The sequence below is a fragment of the Saccopteryx leptura genome, chromosome X (genome assembly GCF_036850995.1).
Source record: "Saccopteryx leptura isolate mSacLep1 chromosome X, mSacLep1_pri_phased_curated, whole genome shotgun sequence".
Lineage (NCBI taxonomy): Eukaryota > Metazoa > Chordata > Mammalia > Chiroptera > Emballonuridae > Saccopteryx > Saccopteryx leptura.
Window position 1 is genome coordinate 77505458 of NC_089516.1, and position 16893 is coordinate 77522350.

The window sequence follows — 16893 nt, forward strand, 5'->3', positions numbered from 1 at the left end:
GCTGTAAAGTGGGCTGTACACCAGACCCACTTTACAGTTGAAGAGAACAACCTAAAGTCACAAAGCTAAAGTCACTCTATTGGTGATAGAGTCACAACTTCATCAGGTCTCTCTGACCTCAAGCCCAATAAAGGTTGGTTTGTTATCTTATTGAAAGAACACAGGCTTTGTGGTCAAATGGACCCGACTATAAAATCCTGGTTCTTCCCCTTAATAGACATGTGACATTGGTTAAATTATTTCAATTCTCTGAGTATGCTTCCTTACCTGCAAAAGAAAGGGAATTATAGTTCTTTTAGAGAATTGTTATAAGAATTAAATAACTTAATATTTGGAAAGTACCTAATACAGTACCAAGCAAATACTCAGTAAACGGTAGCTATTAGTATACTGCTCACAAAAATTAGGGGATATTTTTATATCTTCATTTTCATTTTTTAAATATCCCCTAATTTTTGTGAGCAGGATATCATATCACGTTGTATTTAATAACACAGTGTCTTGAATACTAGAATATAGTTAAGTGTTGGGCAGATAAAATATATTATGCTCACTTTGTTAAAGATGGCGCTGCCGCCTGACCTGTGGTGGCACAGTGGATAAAGCGTCGACCTGGAAATGCTGAGGTCGCCGGTTCGAAAACCTGGGCTTGCCTGGTCAAGGCACATATGGGAGTTGATGCTTTCTGTTCCTCCCCCCCTTCTCTCTCTCTGTCTCTCCTCTCTCTCTCTCTCCCTCTCTCCTTTCTGAAATAAATAAACAAAAATCCTTAAAAAAAAAATGGTGCTGCCCACATGGAAGCTAGTCGCCCAAGTGATGATATTACTTGCCCTTATGCTTGGATGGGCGTAATTATATTAATGTGTGTTGGGGGCTGGCTGTGGGCAGGCAGGATCCTTGTGGCCTGGGGCTTGGTTTTAGTACTAAACCTTTCCCACCCTTTTTGATGTGGGGTGGTACAATCCAATCATGCCTCAGATAACTGACTTTGTATTAGAGACTTCCCAATTTTGTATATTGGATTAAAGGTTTGGATTTCTGCACTCTAAAGTGGGGCAGACCGGAGCTTGCTCTCTCTTGGTTCCTGAGATTATCATTAGAGGAGAGAGCAGAGAGGAGAGCAGAGAAAGGCCACGTGGAGGAGGCCAGGAGAAGCAGCCAAGACGGTGAAGTGTTGAAGGAGAAGGCAGTTTGTGCAGAGTTTGTGCAGGGAGAAGGAAGGAGATGGGGAACAGAAGTGAATGAGGCTGGTGAGGTTAGAAACCTTTGATTCTAGGAAACTCGGATAAGTCAGTGGCTTTGTGAGCACTGAATGAGTGGGTTTGGAGTCCAGTGTGTGTTTTTACTTGCCTGCCGGGTGCAAGCTAGGATTAAAGATGATGGACCACCAGTTCTTGGCTCCATTGTTTCATTACCGACTGTCCGAATCCAATGCGAACCTGCATGGACCAGGTGGCTGTGATGATGGCTGTGGCAACTGCCTTTACAGTAAGCAACTGAAAATCACTTTTACTTATAAATTAGTGCCACAGACATCCTGAAATCTGTCTTTAACATGTGGGGATACAGAAAGGAGAGAACTAGAAAACAATTGATTCTTTGATACTTCAGATAAATTTTTCTCACCCTTCCAGGACAGCACTGTTTTCTTTTATCTAAATAGTAAAATATAAAAATAAAAACATCTTCTAAGTGAGGTTACATATTCTTTTATTTCCTTATCCCTTTATGATAGTTTAAATCTAAAACCTTTCAAATATTTATATCTGTGAGCAATCTTAGTTGCATATGTGCAAGTATTCTGGTATAAGAGAAAGAGCCATGTTGTTTTATTTTTGCCATAAAGAAAACATAAACAGACCTATATTTCCACAAACTAAAAGCCACTAAAAATAGCTTTACAGTAGAAGAAGCTATTGAATCAAACTGCCTTCTTTTCTCAGAAGCTAAGAATCATAGAACATCTACCACAGAGTACTTTTGTCCTCTCATTACAAAAACAAGGCATTGGACCTAAATTTTTCACTCAACTCTATATATGCAGAGTTAATTTCCAGGGCAGAAAAATGTCATAAAATTGATTGGACTGACTACTACAGACAGTTTCTGAGCTGACTCAATGAGATAGAGCTTTATTAAGGAGCAAAACATTTGATTCTAATAAGAAATGAAGTAACTCTTCCAATAAAAGGAAAATGATACTAGCCTCAAAGATCTTCATAGTCTTATACCCATTGTTGGGCAAATGAGTTTGTAAATTTTGTAGTTTTTGAGTTTGCTCACTTTTACTGTTGGAAAATGGTGCTAGGCAGCCATGGGTGTGTTTGCCCTCAGAGCAGGGCAGTTGATTGCAAATTGCGAATTGCATTCCTGCTTGGAAGGGGTCATTGTTTTTGCTAATGTTTGCTGGAGGAGGGGTTTTCCAGCCAAAAACTTTTAAAAAGTGCAGAGAAGAAGGAGATTGCTGAAGAAGAAGCCATGTTGGCAGGGAAAGAGAAGGTGTGCAGATGGGGAACCAGAGCTGAGGGGTTTGGGGAGCCCTACTGAGACTGGTGAGTGTAAGGTCGGTGGATAATGGGGGATGGTCATGTGGGGAACTCAGACCCGCGAACTTTGGTTAGGACCGCTCACAACCAAGCGCGCCAAAAGAGGCTTCACAGGAACCGTTTAGAAAAAGCGACCGTCTACCAGCCAGTGGGATTGCACCATGTCATGTTAGCTCGACTTCCCTAGAGGGACACCTTTAAATATCTCCCACGTGGTTTAATCCGTGCAACTTCCCTGGCCTCCATCTTACCTCGGGGCCAGGGAACCTTGCCGGGGCGGGATGCGCGCTCTGTACTCAATAAAGCCTTTTGCTATTCCACACTTGGTGTCTCCAGCTGTTCCTTCCTTCTCGGCGGGGAAAAATACCTTACAGTGAGGCCTTTGATTCTATGAGGAACTGGAGAAGGTTCTCCTGGTTGTGGAACCAGAGGATGTGTCTGCGCTTTGGGAGCCCTGAGTGAAAGGGAAGTGTTTTCCCTGTGTGGTGTTCGTTGGCCAGTGCGAGACTTTAATGAAGGAATTACCCACCATTTTTGGCTCCACTGTTTCTTTACCATCTGTCCAAATCCAATGGGAACCTGCATGTGAATGGCCATGACAGCCGTGACTACTGGCCATACACACATGGTGAGAAGTCAGTAAGAGGTTGTTGTGACCATTCCCACTCCTACCACCCTCCCAGCACAAAACCTAAATTCACTATTCTCCTCATTTCTCTCTCACAAAACTATTGTTCTTCCCTTCACAGGCAGTCTATGTTAAGACTAATCTGGAGGGACCCGAAACATTGAAGACATGAACAAAGTCTGTCAATTACACATCAAAGCTTTATTGTCTAGCTTGGCCAAGCGGCGGGCTACTCCAACAGAAATCTGAGGGAGAGCGCGCTGGCCCTTTGTTCTACCTGGTTTTTCTAGTTTTGTAAGTGGGAAGTACAGAAGCAAAAATGTAATTAGGAGCCCATTACCACTATTGGTTATAGTCCTATGTCCTTTAACATGATAGGACCATGTTCAATTTGCAAGCCATATATCCTTTTGGAGAAAACAAAATTTACAAGTCAACATAATGGTAGAAAGATGTCGCTTTACATATTAAAAGGCATTCCTATATTTTCTAGTGTTTATCCGCCATCTCTTTGTCCAGAGTCACACACATTAACTATTAATATATGCATTCATATGGGAGAGGTAGTTTCCTGGGGACAAATGCCCGCAAATGGCTCATTACTATAAGAAAAGGTTTTCTCTTCCTGCACCTGGCTAGCCATTCACCCCTTTCCCCACAGGTATGGTGGAATGTCTGGGAATCCATGTTTTCCTCCCCTTTGCATTTACAATACAATGCCAAGGGCCATCCTGGTTATGCCAATCACACAGTACAGAGACTATTCTCACAATTTCTCTGCACACCTTAACCCAAATTAATAAAATGTTCTCCTAGCCTCTTAAAATATTAATACTAATTCTCACCTTAACCCAAATTAATAAAATGTTCTTCAAGCCTCTTAAAATATTAATACTAATTCTGTAATTTTTGGTACCTTAGAACACCTGCGGGTGAAGTGGCGCAGTGGCTCCTTAGTCTAGAACATAAAATTTAAGCACATTTAATGCCTACACCCCCCTCTAGGGTCCAAGGTCATCATAAGGGCAGGAATCATGGTCTATCTGTTCACCTCTTATTACTCAGGGGGTAGCACAGCCCATAATTTTATTTGGACTTTACAACTGGTTTCTAATTAGAACACAGGTTTTTCTTGAGAAATGACAATCATTCTTGACAAATTTTAGTGTCTCCCACCTCAGTGCCAAAACATAAAATGAACAATAAAAGGAGATGTCAATGTCACGTCAATGGTGGAGAAACAGTAAGCTCAGAAAGCACCCTTTGAAATGATGGTCAATCCTATCTCTAAAACTCTTTAGAATCCACTAGGATGAATCTTCCTAACACAAACCTATATGATCTCATTCCATATTGAAAGAGATCATATTTACAAACTATTTGTAAAAAAAAAAAATTTTTAATTCAATTTATGGGAGTGACCTTGGTTAATAAAATGAGACAGGTTTCAGTTGTACAGCTCTATAATACATCGTCAGTATGTTGCATTATGTGTTCACCACCCAAAGTCAAATCTCCTTCCATCATTCATTAGGACCACACATAACAAAGATTACAAATATTGTTAAATGTTAAAAGAATGAGCACACACATAGAGGTGTTTATGAGACACTGTGATGGCATAGTTTCCTCTCATCGATTCCATTCATTTCACCCTTTCCCTCATGCATTCATTCCTCTCTCATGAAAGTACCCTTATGGCAACAGCCCAGCATGCGAAAGTCCTGGGTTCGATTCCCGGCCAGGGCACACAGGAGAAGTGCCCATCTGCTTCTCCACCCTTCTCCCTCTCCTTTCTCTCTATCTCTCTCTTCCCCTCCCGCAACCAAGGCTCCACTGGAGTAAAGTTGGCCCGGTCCCTGAGGACGGCTGCATGGCCTCTGCCTCAGGTGTTAGAATGGCTCCAGCCACAACGGAGCAACACCCCAGATGGGCAGAGCATTGCCCCCTGGTGGGCTTGCCAGGTGGATCCTGGTCAGGCACATGCAGGAGTCTGTCTGACTGCCTCCCTGCTTCTCACTTCGGAAAAATACAAAAAAAAAAAAGTCCCCTTATGTTCCCCAGACAGAATATACCACACTAATAGTATCCTCTGGCAGTAGCACATAGGAATGACATGTATATTTTCCATGCATACATGTCTATGTACTACATATACATTGCTTTAGTTTTTATGACAAGCATATGTGTATGTGTATGTATACGTATATGTACATGTACATGTATATGTATAAGTATATGATTGGGGGGAAAAAAGATTTTTACTGACAAACAGAAAGAAAATACAACTCCAGAAAAATAACTGTTTACTTCTCTTTATCACAATTCCTAAACAATTCCTAGGCACAATTCCTAACTAGAAAAATAATTAACTCATCAGACCACACAGAAATCCAGTCCAGAAATTTACACACATGTGATAGGAACTGGGGTCCATAACCCCACATGGTAATATTATTGAGACTTACATGCTTTCATGATCAAATTATGAAAGTATAGCAATGTTTGCAACTTTAGAAATAATGACATGGTTATTGTGTAACATTAAAACATCAATTGCTATTTTTATGACATTCAGTTTTGCCTATATCATAAATCCACTGAATACTTATTAGACTTAAAGACCCCAATCATTGGATACTATCTTTTTTAAAGACTCTAAGAAATGATTCAGTGAGCATTGTTTCCAATTTCTCTCATTTACTTTCTCTCCGTGATTGAAGCAGTTATAGTCAAAAGTGAAGACTGATAGGAAAAACGACAAAACCAAACAATTTATGATTCAAAAAAACTCCACGGAGACTGTGCAGAGAAACAGTTATTGGTAGAAGTAGATTGTGTTCAAATATAAACTTTTGATCTTGTGCTTGTCCCTTTAGCAACTCAAGTTTAAAGGAACTGCCAATCTCTATATTTTGAATTGAAATTGCTTTTCCAAATCACATCTATTCTTGAAATTTCACATGTCAACAGCTCATTAATATCTACAGTAAACGCAGTGCTCTGAGAAGAACCACAGATTTTACATTTATTGAGACAGCTGGCATGCAAAAATAGAGCTCTTTCAATTACAATTTAGCAGAAGTTAACTTTAGTTTAAAATCTGTCTACAGAAATTTATGACAACACATCAGTGAAGTGACTATTTTGAATAAGATTAGCTGCTATTGATCATGATGATGCTTGGATAGTGTTTATAAATCAACACTTTGTACTTAGTATTTTATAACAGACCGCAACAGAGACTTCTACTATCAACATTTAAATGGTAGATAAATGAAAACAGTAGCAGCAGATTAAAGAATTAAGTTATCTTCATAAAGTCTGAATACAGTGTGTACACAGAAAAAACTTAAAGTGCATTTTTTGTCTGCTGTTAGTCTTATAACTTTTGTCTCACTTAATGTTCAATGGTTTGCCTAACCAGGTGGTAGCGCAGTGGATAGAGCGTCAGACTGGAACACGTAGGACCCAGGTTCAAAACCCCGAGGTCACTGGCTTCAGCACAGGCTCATTGGCTTGAGGGAAGGTTTGCTGGCTTGAAGCCCAAGGTCTCTGGCTTGAGCAAGGGGTCACTGGCTCTGCTGTAGCCCCCCACCCCAATCAAGGCACATATGAGAAAGCAGTCAATAAACAACTAAGGAGCTGCAACGAAAAACTGAGATGTCTCATCTCTTTCCCTTCCTGGCTGTCTGTCCCTATCCGTCCTTCTCTCTGACTCTCTATCAAAAAAAAAATCATTTTTTTTTTTACAGGGACAGAGAGAGAGTCAGAGAGAGGGATAGATAGGGACAGACAGACAGAAATGGAGAGAGATGAGAAGCATCAATCATTAGTTTTTCATTGCGACACCTTAGTTGTTCATTGATTGCTTTCTCATATGTGCCTTCACCGCGGGCCTTCAGCAGACCGAGTAACCCCTTGCTCAAGCCAGCAACCTTGAGACCAAACTGGTGAGCTTTTTGCTCAAGCCAGATGAGCCCGCACTCAAGCTAACAACCTCAGGGTCTCGAACCTGGGTCCTTCCACATACCAGTCCGATGCACTATCCACTGCACCACCGCCTGGTCAGGCAAAGAATTCAATATTTTAATGTAAGAAATACTGTAATCAAACTCAGAAAACACCACTCAAAGTTTGTCAGGATGAAATTTTAAGTTCAGGTCACTATTCTATTAGCTAATTATATAAACTGCCCTGCAAAAAAAGTGCATTTTACCTAATTCCTTACCATTACATTTAGTCTTACTGAGGCACAGAAGTTATACAAGCCCAGTAAGTCAAACTGACTTTGTGACAATTTAAAGACTTTAAGATCATTTTAAAAATATACAAACATGGTAAAATTTTGGGACAGTACCTTTTTTCCAAAATATTAACTATTTATCATATAAATAAAAGCCATATGCATATAGATATCCACATCTTGTTTATAACAGGGAACTGGAAACACCTTTTAATACAGCAGTAGATAACTGTTTAAATAAACTGTAGTACAGCCTGACCTGAGGTGGCGCAGTGGAGAAAGCATCAACCTGGAAACGCTGAGGCTGCTGGTTCAAAACCCTGGGCTTGCCTGGTCAAGGCACATATGGGAGTTGATGCTTCCAGCTCCTCCCCCTTCTCTCTCTCTCTCTCTCTCTCTCTCTCTCTCTCTCCTCTTCCCGTCTCTCTCTCTCCTCTTTGAAAAATTAATAAAGTCCTTAAAAAAAAGAAATTAAATAAACTGTAGTACATTCACAGGAAAAAATATAGCCAGTTACAATTAATTAAAAATCATATATTTTGCCTGGTTTGAGCAAGGGGTTACTCGGTCTGCTGTAGCCCCCTGGTCAAGGCACATAAGAGAAAGCAATCATTGAACAACTAAGGTGCTATAATGAAAAATTGATGCTTCTCATTGCTCTCTCTTCCTGTCTGTCTATACCTATCTGTCTGTCCCCTCTTTCTCACTCTCTCTCTCTTTCAAAAAAATCATATTTTTGATATATTAGAATGTTGTTTAAGTAAAAAAAATACAGTAGGTCTTCTGTAAGAACATTTATGTACCTACAGAAAAACGAACTACCTGTCCACCAAAATTTCCCCTTCTCCCCCAACTTGCCATCAAAGTAGGAATGGGTGTCACACCTCCATACAACCATTTGTGGCTATCTAAGATTTTCCTCAAGGAAAATGAGCAAAAGTGATATATGCCTTTTTAGGCCCAGTCTTAAAAGGACAAAGGTTTATCCATACTCTGTCTCCTTCCTAGGTGCTGGATCCGTGCAAACCTGTGACCCAGTTTAGATTATGAAAACAATAAACGTCCTCCCCGGCAGAAAAGAAACCTGAGGGGAAAAGCCTGAGTCCTCACTGAGCAGAGGTGTCCCCATTAGCAGTAACCTCTTCATATCTGTTTTAATCACGTACTCTTTGTAGGAACTGTTCTTCAAACCACTGTATTTTAGGTCTCTCTGTTACAGCCCCTTATGCTTTCATTCCAACTAACGTGGCATGGCATGGAAACATGTCGTACCTCATGTCCACAGCATATCATAAATAGTAACAAGTAACAGCAGGGTGCTGTTTTTTATTTTTGTCATCACGACATAGTTTATTTATAATACTATGATAATAAAAAGCTTAAACAGGATTTTAATAAATTTTAAACTTTAAATAATTATTGCTTCTCTGAGCCTGTATTTGCCATCTTTTCTTAATAAATACAGAAGACAGCTAGTTAAAGAAGAAACATTTATATAAGCTAAAGGCATTCTCTAGAGCAGAGATCTCAGCAAACTGTTTCTGTAAAGGGCCTGACAATAAAGATTTTAGGTCTTGCAGGCCATATGCTCTCTAACATAACTACTGAACTCTGCCATTGCAGAACAAAGAGACAATACATAAACCAACAAGCATGGCTGTGTTCCAATACCTCATTTACAAAAACAGGAACCTGGCTTGTGGACCATAATTTGTTAATGCCTTCTCTATACTATAATCCTTCCTGTACCATATTTCATAGTGTCGATTGTTTTAAAAAATATTAAATAATGAGCTTTCATTCTCTGTGACTGCAAAATTCTTTTTTAAAAAATTAAAACGTTGTGCCTGACCAGGTGGTGGCACAGTGGATAGAGAGTCAGATTGGGACCCGGAGGACCCAGGTTTGAAACACAGAAGTCACCCGCTTCAGCACAGGCTTCTCCGGCTTGAGCATGGGTTTACCAGCTTGAGTGCAGGGAAGCTGGCTTGAGCCTAAAGGTCACTGGCTTGAGCCCAAAGGTCGCTGGCTTGAGCAAGGGGTCACTCACTCTGCTGTAGCACCCCCGTCAAGGCACATATAAGAAATCAATAATGAACAACTAAGGTGCTGCAACTATGAGTTGATGCTTCTCACCTCTCTCCCTTCCTGTCTGTCCTTCTCTCTCTGTCTGTCAAAAAAAATTTTTAAAAAGGAAAAGTTTAGAACATAGTCCCGATAGGCAGAGGTTTCAGGTTTAATACCCAGTCAGGGCACGTACAGGAACAGATCAATGTTTCTGTCTCTCTTTCTCTCTCTCTCCTTTCCTCTCTTCCTGAAATCAAAAAATTAATTTTTTAAATATAGAAAATTTGAAAACTGAAAAACAAACCAAATATGTTATATGGAAATTTTCTTATCCTGGTGCTTTAAGAAATGAAGTTGCCTGACCAGGCGGTAGCACAGTGGATAGAGCGTCAGACTGGGATGCAGAAGACCCAGGTTCGAGACCTCAAGGTCGCCAGCTTGAGCGTGGGCTCATCTGCTTTGAGCGAAAGCTCACCAGCTTGAGCCCAAGGTCGCTGGCTCAAGCAAGGGGTTACTAGGTCTGCTGAAGGCCCACGGTCAAGGCATATATGAGAAAACAATCAATGAACAACTAAGGTGTTGCAACATGCAATGAAAAATTAATGATTGATGCTTCTCATCTCTCCGTTCCTGTCTGTCTATCCCTCTCTCTGACTCTCTCTCTGTCTCTGTAAAAAAAAAAAAAAAAAGAAATGAAGTCACCCTGGCCAGTTGGCTCAGTGGTAGAGTATCGATCCAGCATATGGATGTCCTGGGTTTGATTCCCAATCAGAGCACACAGGAAAAATGACCACCTGCTTCTCCCATCCCCCTTCTCTCTCTCCCTTCTCCTCCTGCAGCCATGGCTCTATTGGTTCGAGCATATCAGCCCTGGGTGCTAAGGATGGCTCCCTGAAGCCTTCGCCTCAGGCACTAAAAATAGCTCAGTTGTGAGCATCAGCCCCAGATGAGCAGAGCATCAGACCCAGTTGGGGGTTGCTGGGTGAATCCCTGACAGGGTGCATGCAGAAGTCTATCTCCCCTCTCTACTTAAAAAAAAAAAGAAGAAATGAAAAGTAAGCTCTTCTGAACCCTATACTATCACTAAATGGTATTTATGAAGTATCTACTCAAGGACAGTGTCCCGCTAGGTGACCAAGACAAGGTTCTTCATATGCCAAGATGATGTGAGGACATGTGCAGTTACTGCTCCAGCTGCAATGAACTGCAAGGGCTAATTTACTTATCTCCGCTGTCCCATATGGTCAATCTGGCAAGATGGCTGGTCACAAATTCTGACAATGATTATGGGACAATATAAGTTCCTGGCCTCTTCACATTCATGGATTCTTACATGAAGTCATTTATCCAAAAATAATTACTGAGCACCTATGTACCAGACATTTCAAAACAAATAAAGTGTAAACTAACACAAGACTTCTCAGTATTTCCTCCAAAGCAGAATTCGTGGCTTAAGAGAAAGCTTATACCAGGAGATAGCTTAGAGTAGTCCTACATAAGTACAAGGATTGCTAAAATCTCATGTGCCATCTTTTACAAAGTGCTAACCTTTGTATATATCCACTTTTTAAATGTTTTCAATTTAGTCTGACCAGGTGATGGCAGAGTGGATAGAGCGTCGACTTCGGATGCTGATGACCCAGGTTTGAAATCCCAAGGTCGCTGGCTTGAGCAACGGGTCACTCGCTCTACTGGAGCCTCTGGTCAAGGCACATATGAGAAAGCAATCACTGGGCCTGTCTGTCTATACCAGACTCAGTGAACAGTAAACTTTAGAACAACTAAAGTGCAGCAATGAAGAACTGCTGCTTCTCATCTCTCTCCCTTCCTGTCTCTCTGTCCCTATCTGTCTCTCTCTCTGTCTCTCTCTCTCTCTAAGAAAGAAAAAAGAAAGAAAAAGAGAGGAAGAAAGGAGGAAGAGGTGAAACACTGGGGAAAGTAGTAAAAATTGACGGATTAGGAGGTTTCTGAAGAAGTTCAATAGTAAATAATAGTGGAATGAACTGGAAGGAAGAGTGGAGACAGAAAACTCCTTTGATTTGGCTTCTGTTTTGGAAGTAGAGCTGACGGGATAAGCTGAAGAGCTGAATATGGCTCTGCGAGAAAGACATGAAGATATTCAAGATAATTATTAAGGGTAAAATGAATCAATACATCCCTAGCTCAGCATACAGCCCTAAGTAAACAATATAGCTTCTGTCTACTTTCAGCTTCAACTCTCATTAATCCAACTCACTTAGCTAACCTTTCAGTCACATTCAAGTTCTCAGCAGTCACCTAGCACTACAAGCTTTTTCAATTGGCCACCTCTTCCTGCTCTAATTCTTCATTAAAGTCTTACTCATCTTTCAAGACTCAGCTCAAATGTCATCTCTGTGACTCTTTTCACTAATCTCCAAGGCATGATTAGTCACTCCTTTATCCGGCTTCACTGTTTACATATAGTAGTGACAGCAGCAGCAGTGTTATTCGAGTAACAGATGCTAACATTTACTGAGGCTTTCCTATGTCTCAGGCACTGTTACAAAACTATTATAAAGATCATTCCATTTAATCCTGTAAAGGATCTTATAATGAAGTACTATTATTTTGCCTTTTATATCTAGAAACGAAGGTATGAAGAGATTAAATAAATTGTCAAAGGTTACACACTGAGTAAATGCCGAAACCAGGATTTGAACCAAGGCATTCTGACTCAAAAATCCATACACAGCTTCCCAGTGATGCCAAAGCATGGGAAGTTGGTGGAAATGCCAAATAGCATGGCTGCTATATGGAAACTAGGATGGCAGTTCTTCAAAAACTAAGAAATAGAACTGCCACCTGATCTAGCAATTCCAATTCCAGGTCGATACCTAAAAAAAAAAGAAAAGGGAAAAGGAAGGTGGTTGAGCACCACAGAGCAGGAACGTGGACCCCAAGCTGTAGAAGGATCTAGACAGCTTCTCCAAAATATGACATTTGAACTCAAATCATAAGGATGATGTATTAGTTTCCAGGGGTTGCCGTAACAAAACACCACAAACCAGGTGGCCAACTGCCGTGCTGTACAACTGAAACTAATACATAAGAATATGGAGTATAAACTGTCATCAAAAAAAATAAAATTAGCCTGACCAGGCGGTGGCACAGTGGATACAGCGTCAGACTGGGATGTGGAAAGACCCAGGTTCAAGACCCCGAGGTCGCCAGCTTGAGCGTGGGCTCATCTGGTGCGAGAAAAAGCTCATCAGCTTGGACCCAAGGTCACTGACTCAAGCAAGGGGTTACATGGTCTGCTGAAGGCCCACAGTCAAGGCACATATGAGAAAGCAATCAACGAACAACTAAGGTGTTGCAACAAAAAACTGATGATTGATGCTTCTCATCTCTTTCCGTTCCTGTCTGTCTGTCCCTATCTATCCCTCTCTCTGACTCTCGCTCTGTCTCTGAAATAAATAAATAAATAAATTTAAATAAATAAATAAATAAATGAAATTAAACCGGGCCGGATAGCATGGTTGGTTAGAGCATCACTCCAAAGCAGAGGCTGCTGGTTCGATCCCTGGTCAGGGCACATACAAGAATACATGTTTCTGTCTCTCCCTCTCTCTCCCTTCCTTTCTCTAAAAATCAATGAAATATTAAAAAATTGGGTTTTTTGGTTTTTTTTTACAGAGACAGAGAGTCAGAGAAAGGGAGAGACAGGGACAGACAGACAAAAACGGAGAGATGAGAAGCATCAATCATTAGTTTTTCGTTGCACATTGCAACACCTTAGTTGTTCATTGATTGCCTTCTCATACGTGCTTTGACCGCGGGTCTTCAGCAGACCGAATAACCCCTTGCTCGAGCCAGTGACCTTGGGCTCAAGCTGGTGAGCTTTTGCTCAAACCAGATGAGCCCTCACTCAAGCTGGCGACCTCGGGGCCTCGAACCTGGGTTCTCTGCATCCCAGTCCGATGCTCTATCCACTGTGCCACCACCTGGTCAGGCAAAATGGTTTTAATAAAATTAAATAATAAAAGCAGGATCTCAAAGATGTAATTGCACATCCACGTTCATGGCAGCATAATTCACTACAGTCAAGAGGTGTAAGGAACCCAAATGTTTATGAATGGGTCTGGTATATATATATACAATGTAATATCATTCAGTCTTAAAATGAAAGGAAATTCTAACACGATTAAAAAAATTGGATAAACCTTGAGGACATTATGTCGAGTGAAATAAGGCAGTCACAAAAAAACAAATATTACACTACTCCAATTAGATGAAATATCTATAGCAGTCAAGATCATGAAGACAGAAAGTGGCACTGTGGCTGCCCAGAGCTGAGGGGAGGAGGGGTGGGTGGTTATTGTTAAATGGGTCCAGTTTCAGTTTGGCAAGATCAACAGAGTTCTGGAGATCTGTTGCACAACATATGAATATACCTAACACTACTAAACTGTAGACTTAAAAATGGTTAAGGAGGCCTAACCAGGTGGTGGCATAGTGGATAGAGCATTGGCCTGGGACGCTGAGGACCCAGTTTTGAAATCTCAAGATCACCAGCTTGAGCATGGGGTCACCAGCTTGTGCGTGAGACCATAGCTATGACCTCCTGGTCGCTGTCTTGAGCCCAAGGTCGCTGGCTTGAGCGCAAGGTCGTTGGCTTGAGTAAGGGGTCACTGGCTTGAGCAAGAGGTCACTCACTCTACTGTATCCCCCCACCCCCGTCAAGGCACATATGAGAAAACAATCAATGAACAACTAAGGTGCCACAACTACAAGTTGATTTGATGCTTCTCATCTCTCTCTCTTTCTGTCTGTCTATCCTTGCCTGTCCCTCTGTCTCTCTCTCTCTCTCTCTCTCCCTAAATAATAATAATAATAATAATAATAATAATAATAATGGTTAGGACAGCAAATTTTATGTGTTTTTAGCATGATTTATATATTTTTTTAAATGGGAAGATATGTCTATGAAACAGAGAGATTTGTGGTAATAATGTACATGTGAATCAGAAATGAAAGAGGGTTGGGAAAGATTGAATCTGACTATGAAGAGCCTTAAATGCTAAAATGAATAAAAATGAGAAAATATTGCAACCTGCCCCACAGCAGAGAAGCATCCTATAAATCAATACCTAGATGGATCCAAACTCTCAAAAGCCACCTAGCCTGGGGCTCTAAAATGGAAGAAAAAAGTTTTCTCATTTTGAAATACTATTTTTATTAAGCTGTAAGTTCTCAAAGCAACCACATTATTGAGCCTTTCTAACTGATTCATTGTTTAACAAAATCAGATTTAGCTTCTTATGTTCCTAATTCAAACTGATTTTAGAGTATCAGTAAACCCTATGTCAGTGGCCCCCAACCTTTTTTGGGCCATGGACCGGTTTAATGTCAGAAAATATTTTCACTGACGGCCTTTAGGGTGGGACGGATAAATGCACAAAATAAAATTATGCGACTGGCGTAAAAACTGTGGTATTTTAAAATATAATTGTCGAACTTGCGAGACAATCATCAAAAGTGAGTCTTAGACGAATGTAACAGAGGTGATCTGGTCATTTAAAAAAAATAAAACATCGTTCAGACTTAAATATAAATAAAACGGAAATAATGTAAGTTATTTATTCTTTCTCTGCAGACCGGTACCAAATGGCCCACGGACCGGTACCGGTCCGCGGGCCGGGGGTTGGGGACCACTGTCCTATGTGATTTTGAAAATATTCTTGATTCTGGGAATCCTTCAAGTTTTGGAATAAAAAAAAAGCATGAAATAAATATGAATTTAAAGTTAGACAAGCACAAGCTGGGTAGAGTTAGAAAAATTGTTTCACTTCCATACACTTCACACCCCCCATTGGTTCACGTGGGATAATACCACCCACCCACTTGGCTGTGTTGGGAATTAAATCACACAACATTTTGTAAAGAAACCAACATGGTGAGAAGCAGAGGGTACGAAAACAATAAATGACTATTTAGGGAAATGTAAGATTTTCGTTTCAATTTTAGGTTAATTAACATGAACAGAAACAAAAGTGAATTTAGATATTTATTCAGCCTTTAAAAAGCACACTGGTCTGGGAGCTGGACTTTCACACTGGTAGACTTTTCGGCATGTGAATCAATGACGCGCCAAAAACATTTTCTCAATTAAGACATTAACAAAAGTGAAAGAGAGTTTCCAAGCACAGGACTTGTTCGAAAACTGAATCTAATTTAATTTAGAAATTTTGCCCAATAACTGAAGAGTTAATAGGCTTTCAAAATAAATTGAGAAAGGGTTAAATGTACATGAACTAATACCTCTTCTTGGATTCCTAATATATTTATAGTGGGATATGATATGAGAAAAGCACCAGAAACTATAACAGATTATACTTCCTATTCTGGCAATATTAAAACCATTGCAGTTAATATGTAACAAAACATACAGACCTTTTCCTCTTGTTTCTTTTTAACTTCTGTTTAATAAACAATTCAAGTGTCAAGATACAATGTTTAAAAGCACCACACAGATAGGTGGAAAATAAGAATTTTTTTTCAGGAGGAAGCAGGAATGAAGAGATTTAAACTTTCTCTTCAACTGGAATTTTTTATTAACGTCTTTCCTTTTAGAATCACATTTAAGGGAAAAGGGGGGAAGGAAGAAAAACCACTAGGTATTTTTCTCAGTGAAGATTTTTCTAACAGTTTAAATTTTGATTAATGTTAAGAAAGCCACATATTTTAAATCTATTACCTGCATTTTTTCACCAATCAAATACAAAGCCTAAAATACAACCGCGTGTAGAGGCTGCACGTGCCACGCACATGTAATAGAAAAAGGGCAGGTGTAAGGTTTCCAAGCCTCCTGGAGAATTATTTATAATTCATAAAACAAAACCACTCGCATGGAAAATAAAATTACAGTATATTTGGTGTATTCTTAAAGGAAACATCACTACTTCACAGAGTATAATAGTAAAACTTGTTGTTTGTATATTTCACATATTTTTGGGTGAAAATTCTAATTTTTCCAATATGAGAACGTTATAATATGACATATATGCATAAAAGCACACACATGTGTATGCTTAATTTTTCCATTTTGTACAGAGATATTTAGGACGTACTAAATGTTATCGCTGATAAACTTACGAATCGACATGCAGAACTCTCTGGCCACTTCTTGAACATGCAGCCGCAACAATGGATTCAGGCAAACCTAGAAAAACACAGACCTGTATCATCTAGAATGTAGAAATATGTATAAAAAACACAAAATGGTTGATTCACGTCATTGCTGTACAAAAGAGGTTAATAAAATAAGCACATCTTCGTATTCTAAACTATACTGTATATATAATTACACCACTGAATGCTTCTTAAACAGACTGCTAATACTGAACCTTTTATTTTGTGGAAGAGATATACTGCTCACAAAAATT

The 16893-nt window shown here is 40.0% G+C and overlaps 1 protein-coding gene across 1 annotated transcript in view; it reads right to left on the bottom strand.

The window, feature by feature from the left end:
• CHM (CHM Rab escort protein) overlaps positions 1–16893 on the bottom strand; it is a 185730-nt gene that overhangs the window by 145234 nt on the left and 23603 nt on the right. Inside the window, exon 2 of the mRNA XM_066356271.1 lies at positions 16604–16670. Within this exon, the coding sequence (XP_066212368.1) occupies positions 16604–16670 (67 nt within the window). The remainder of the gene's footprint in view (positions 1–16603; positions 16671–16893) is intronic.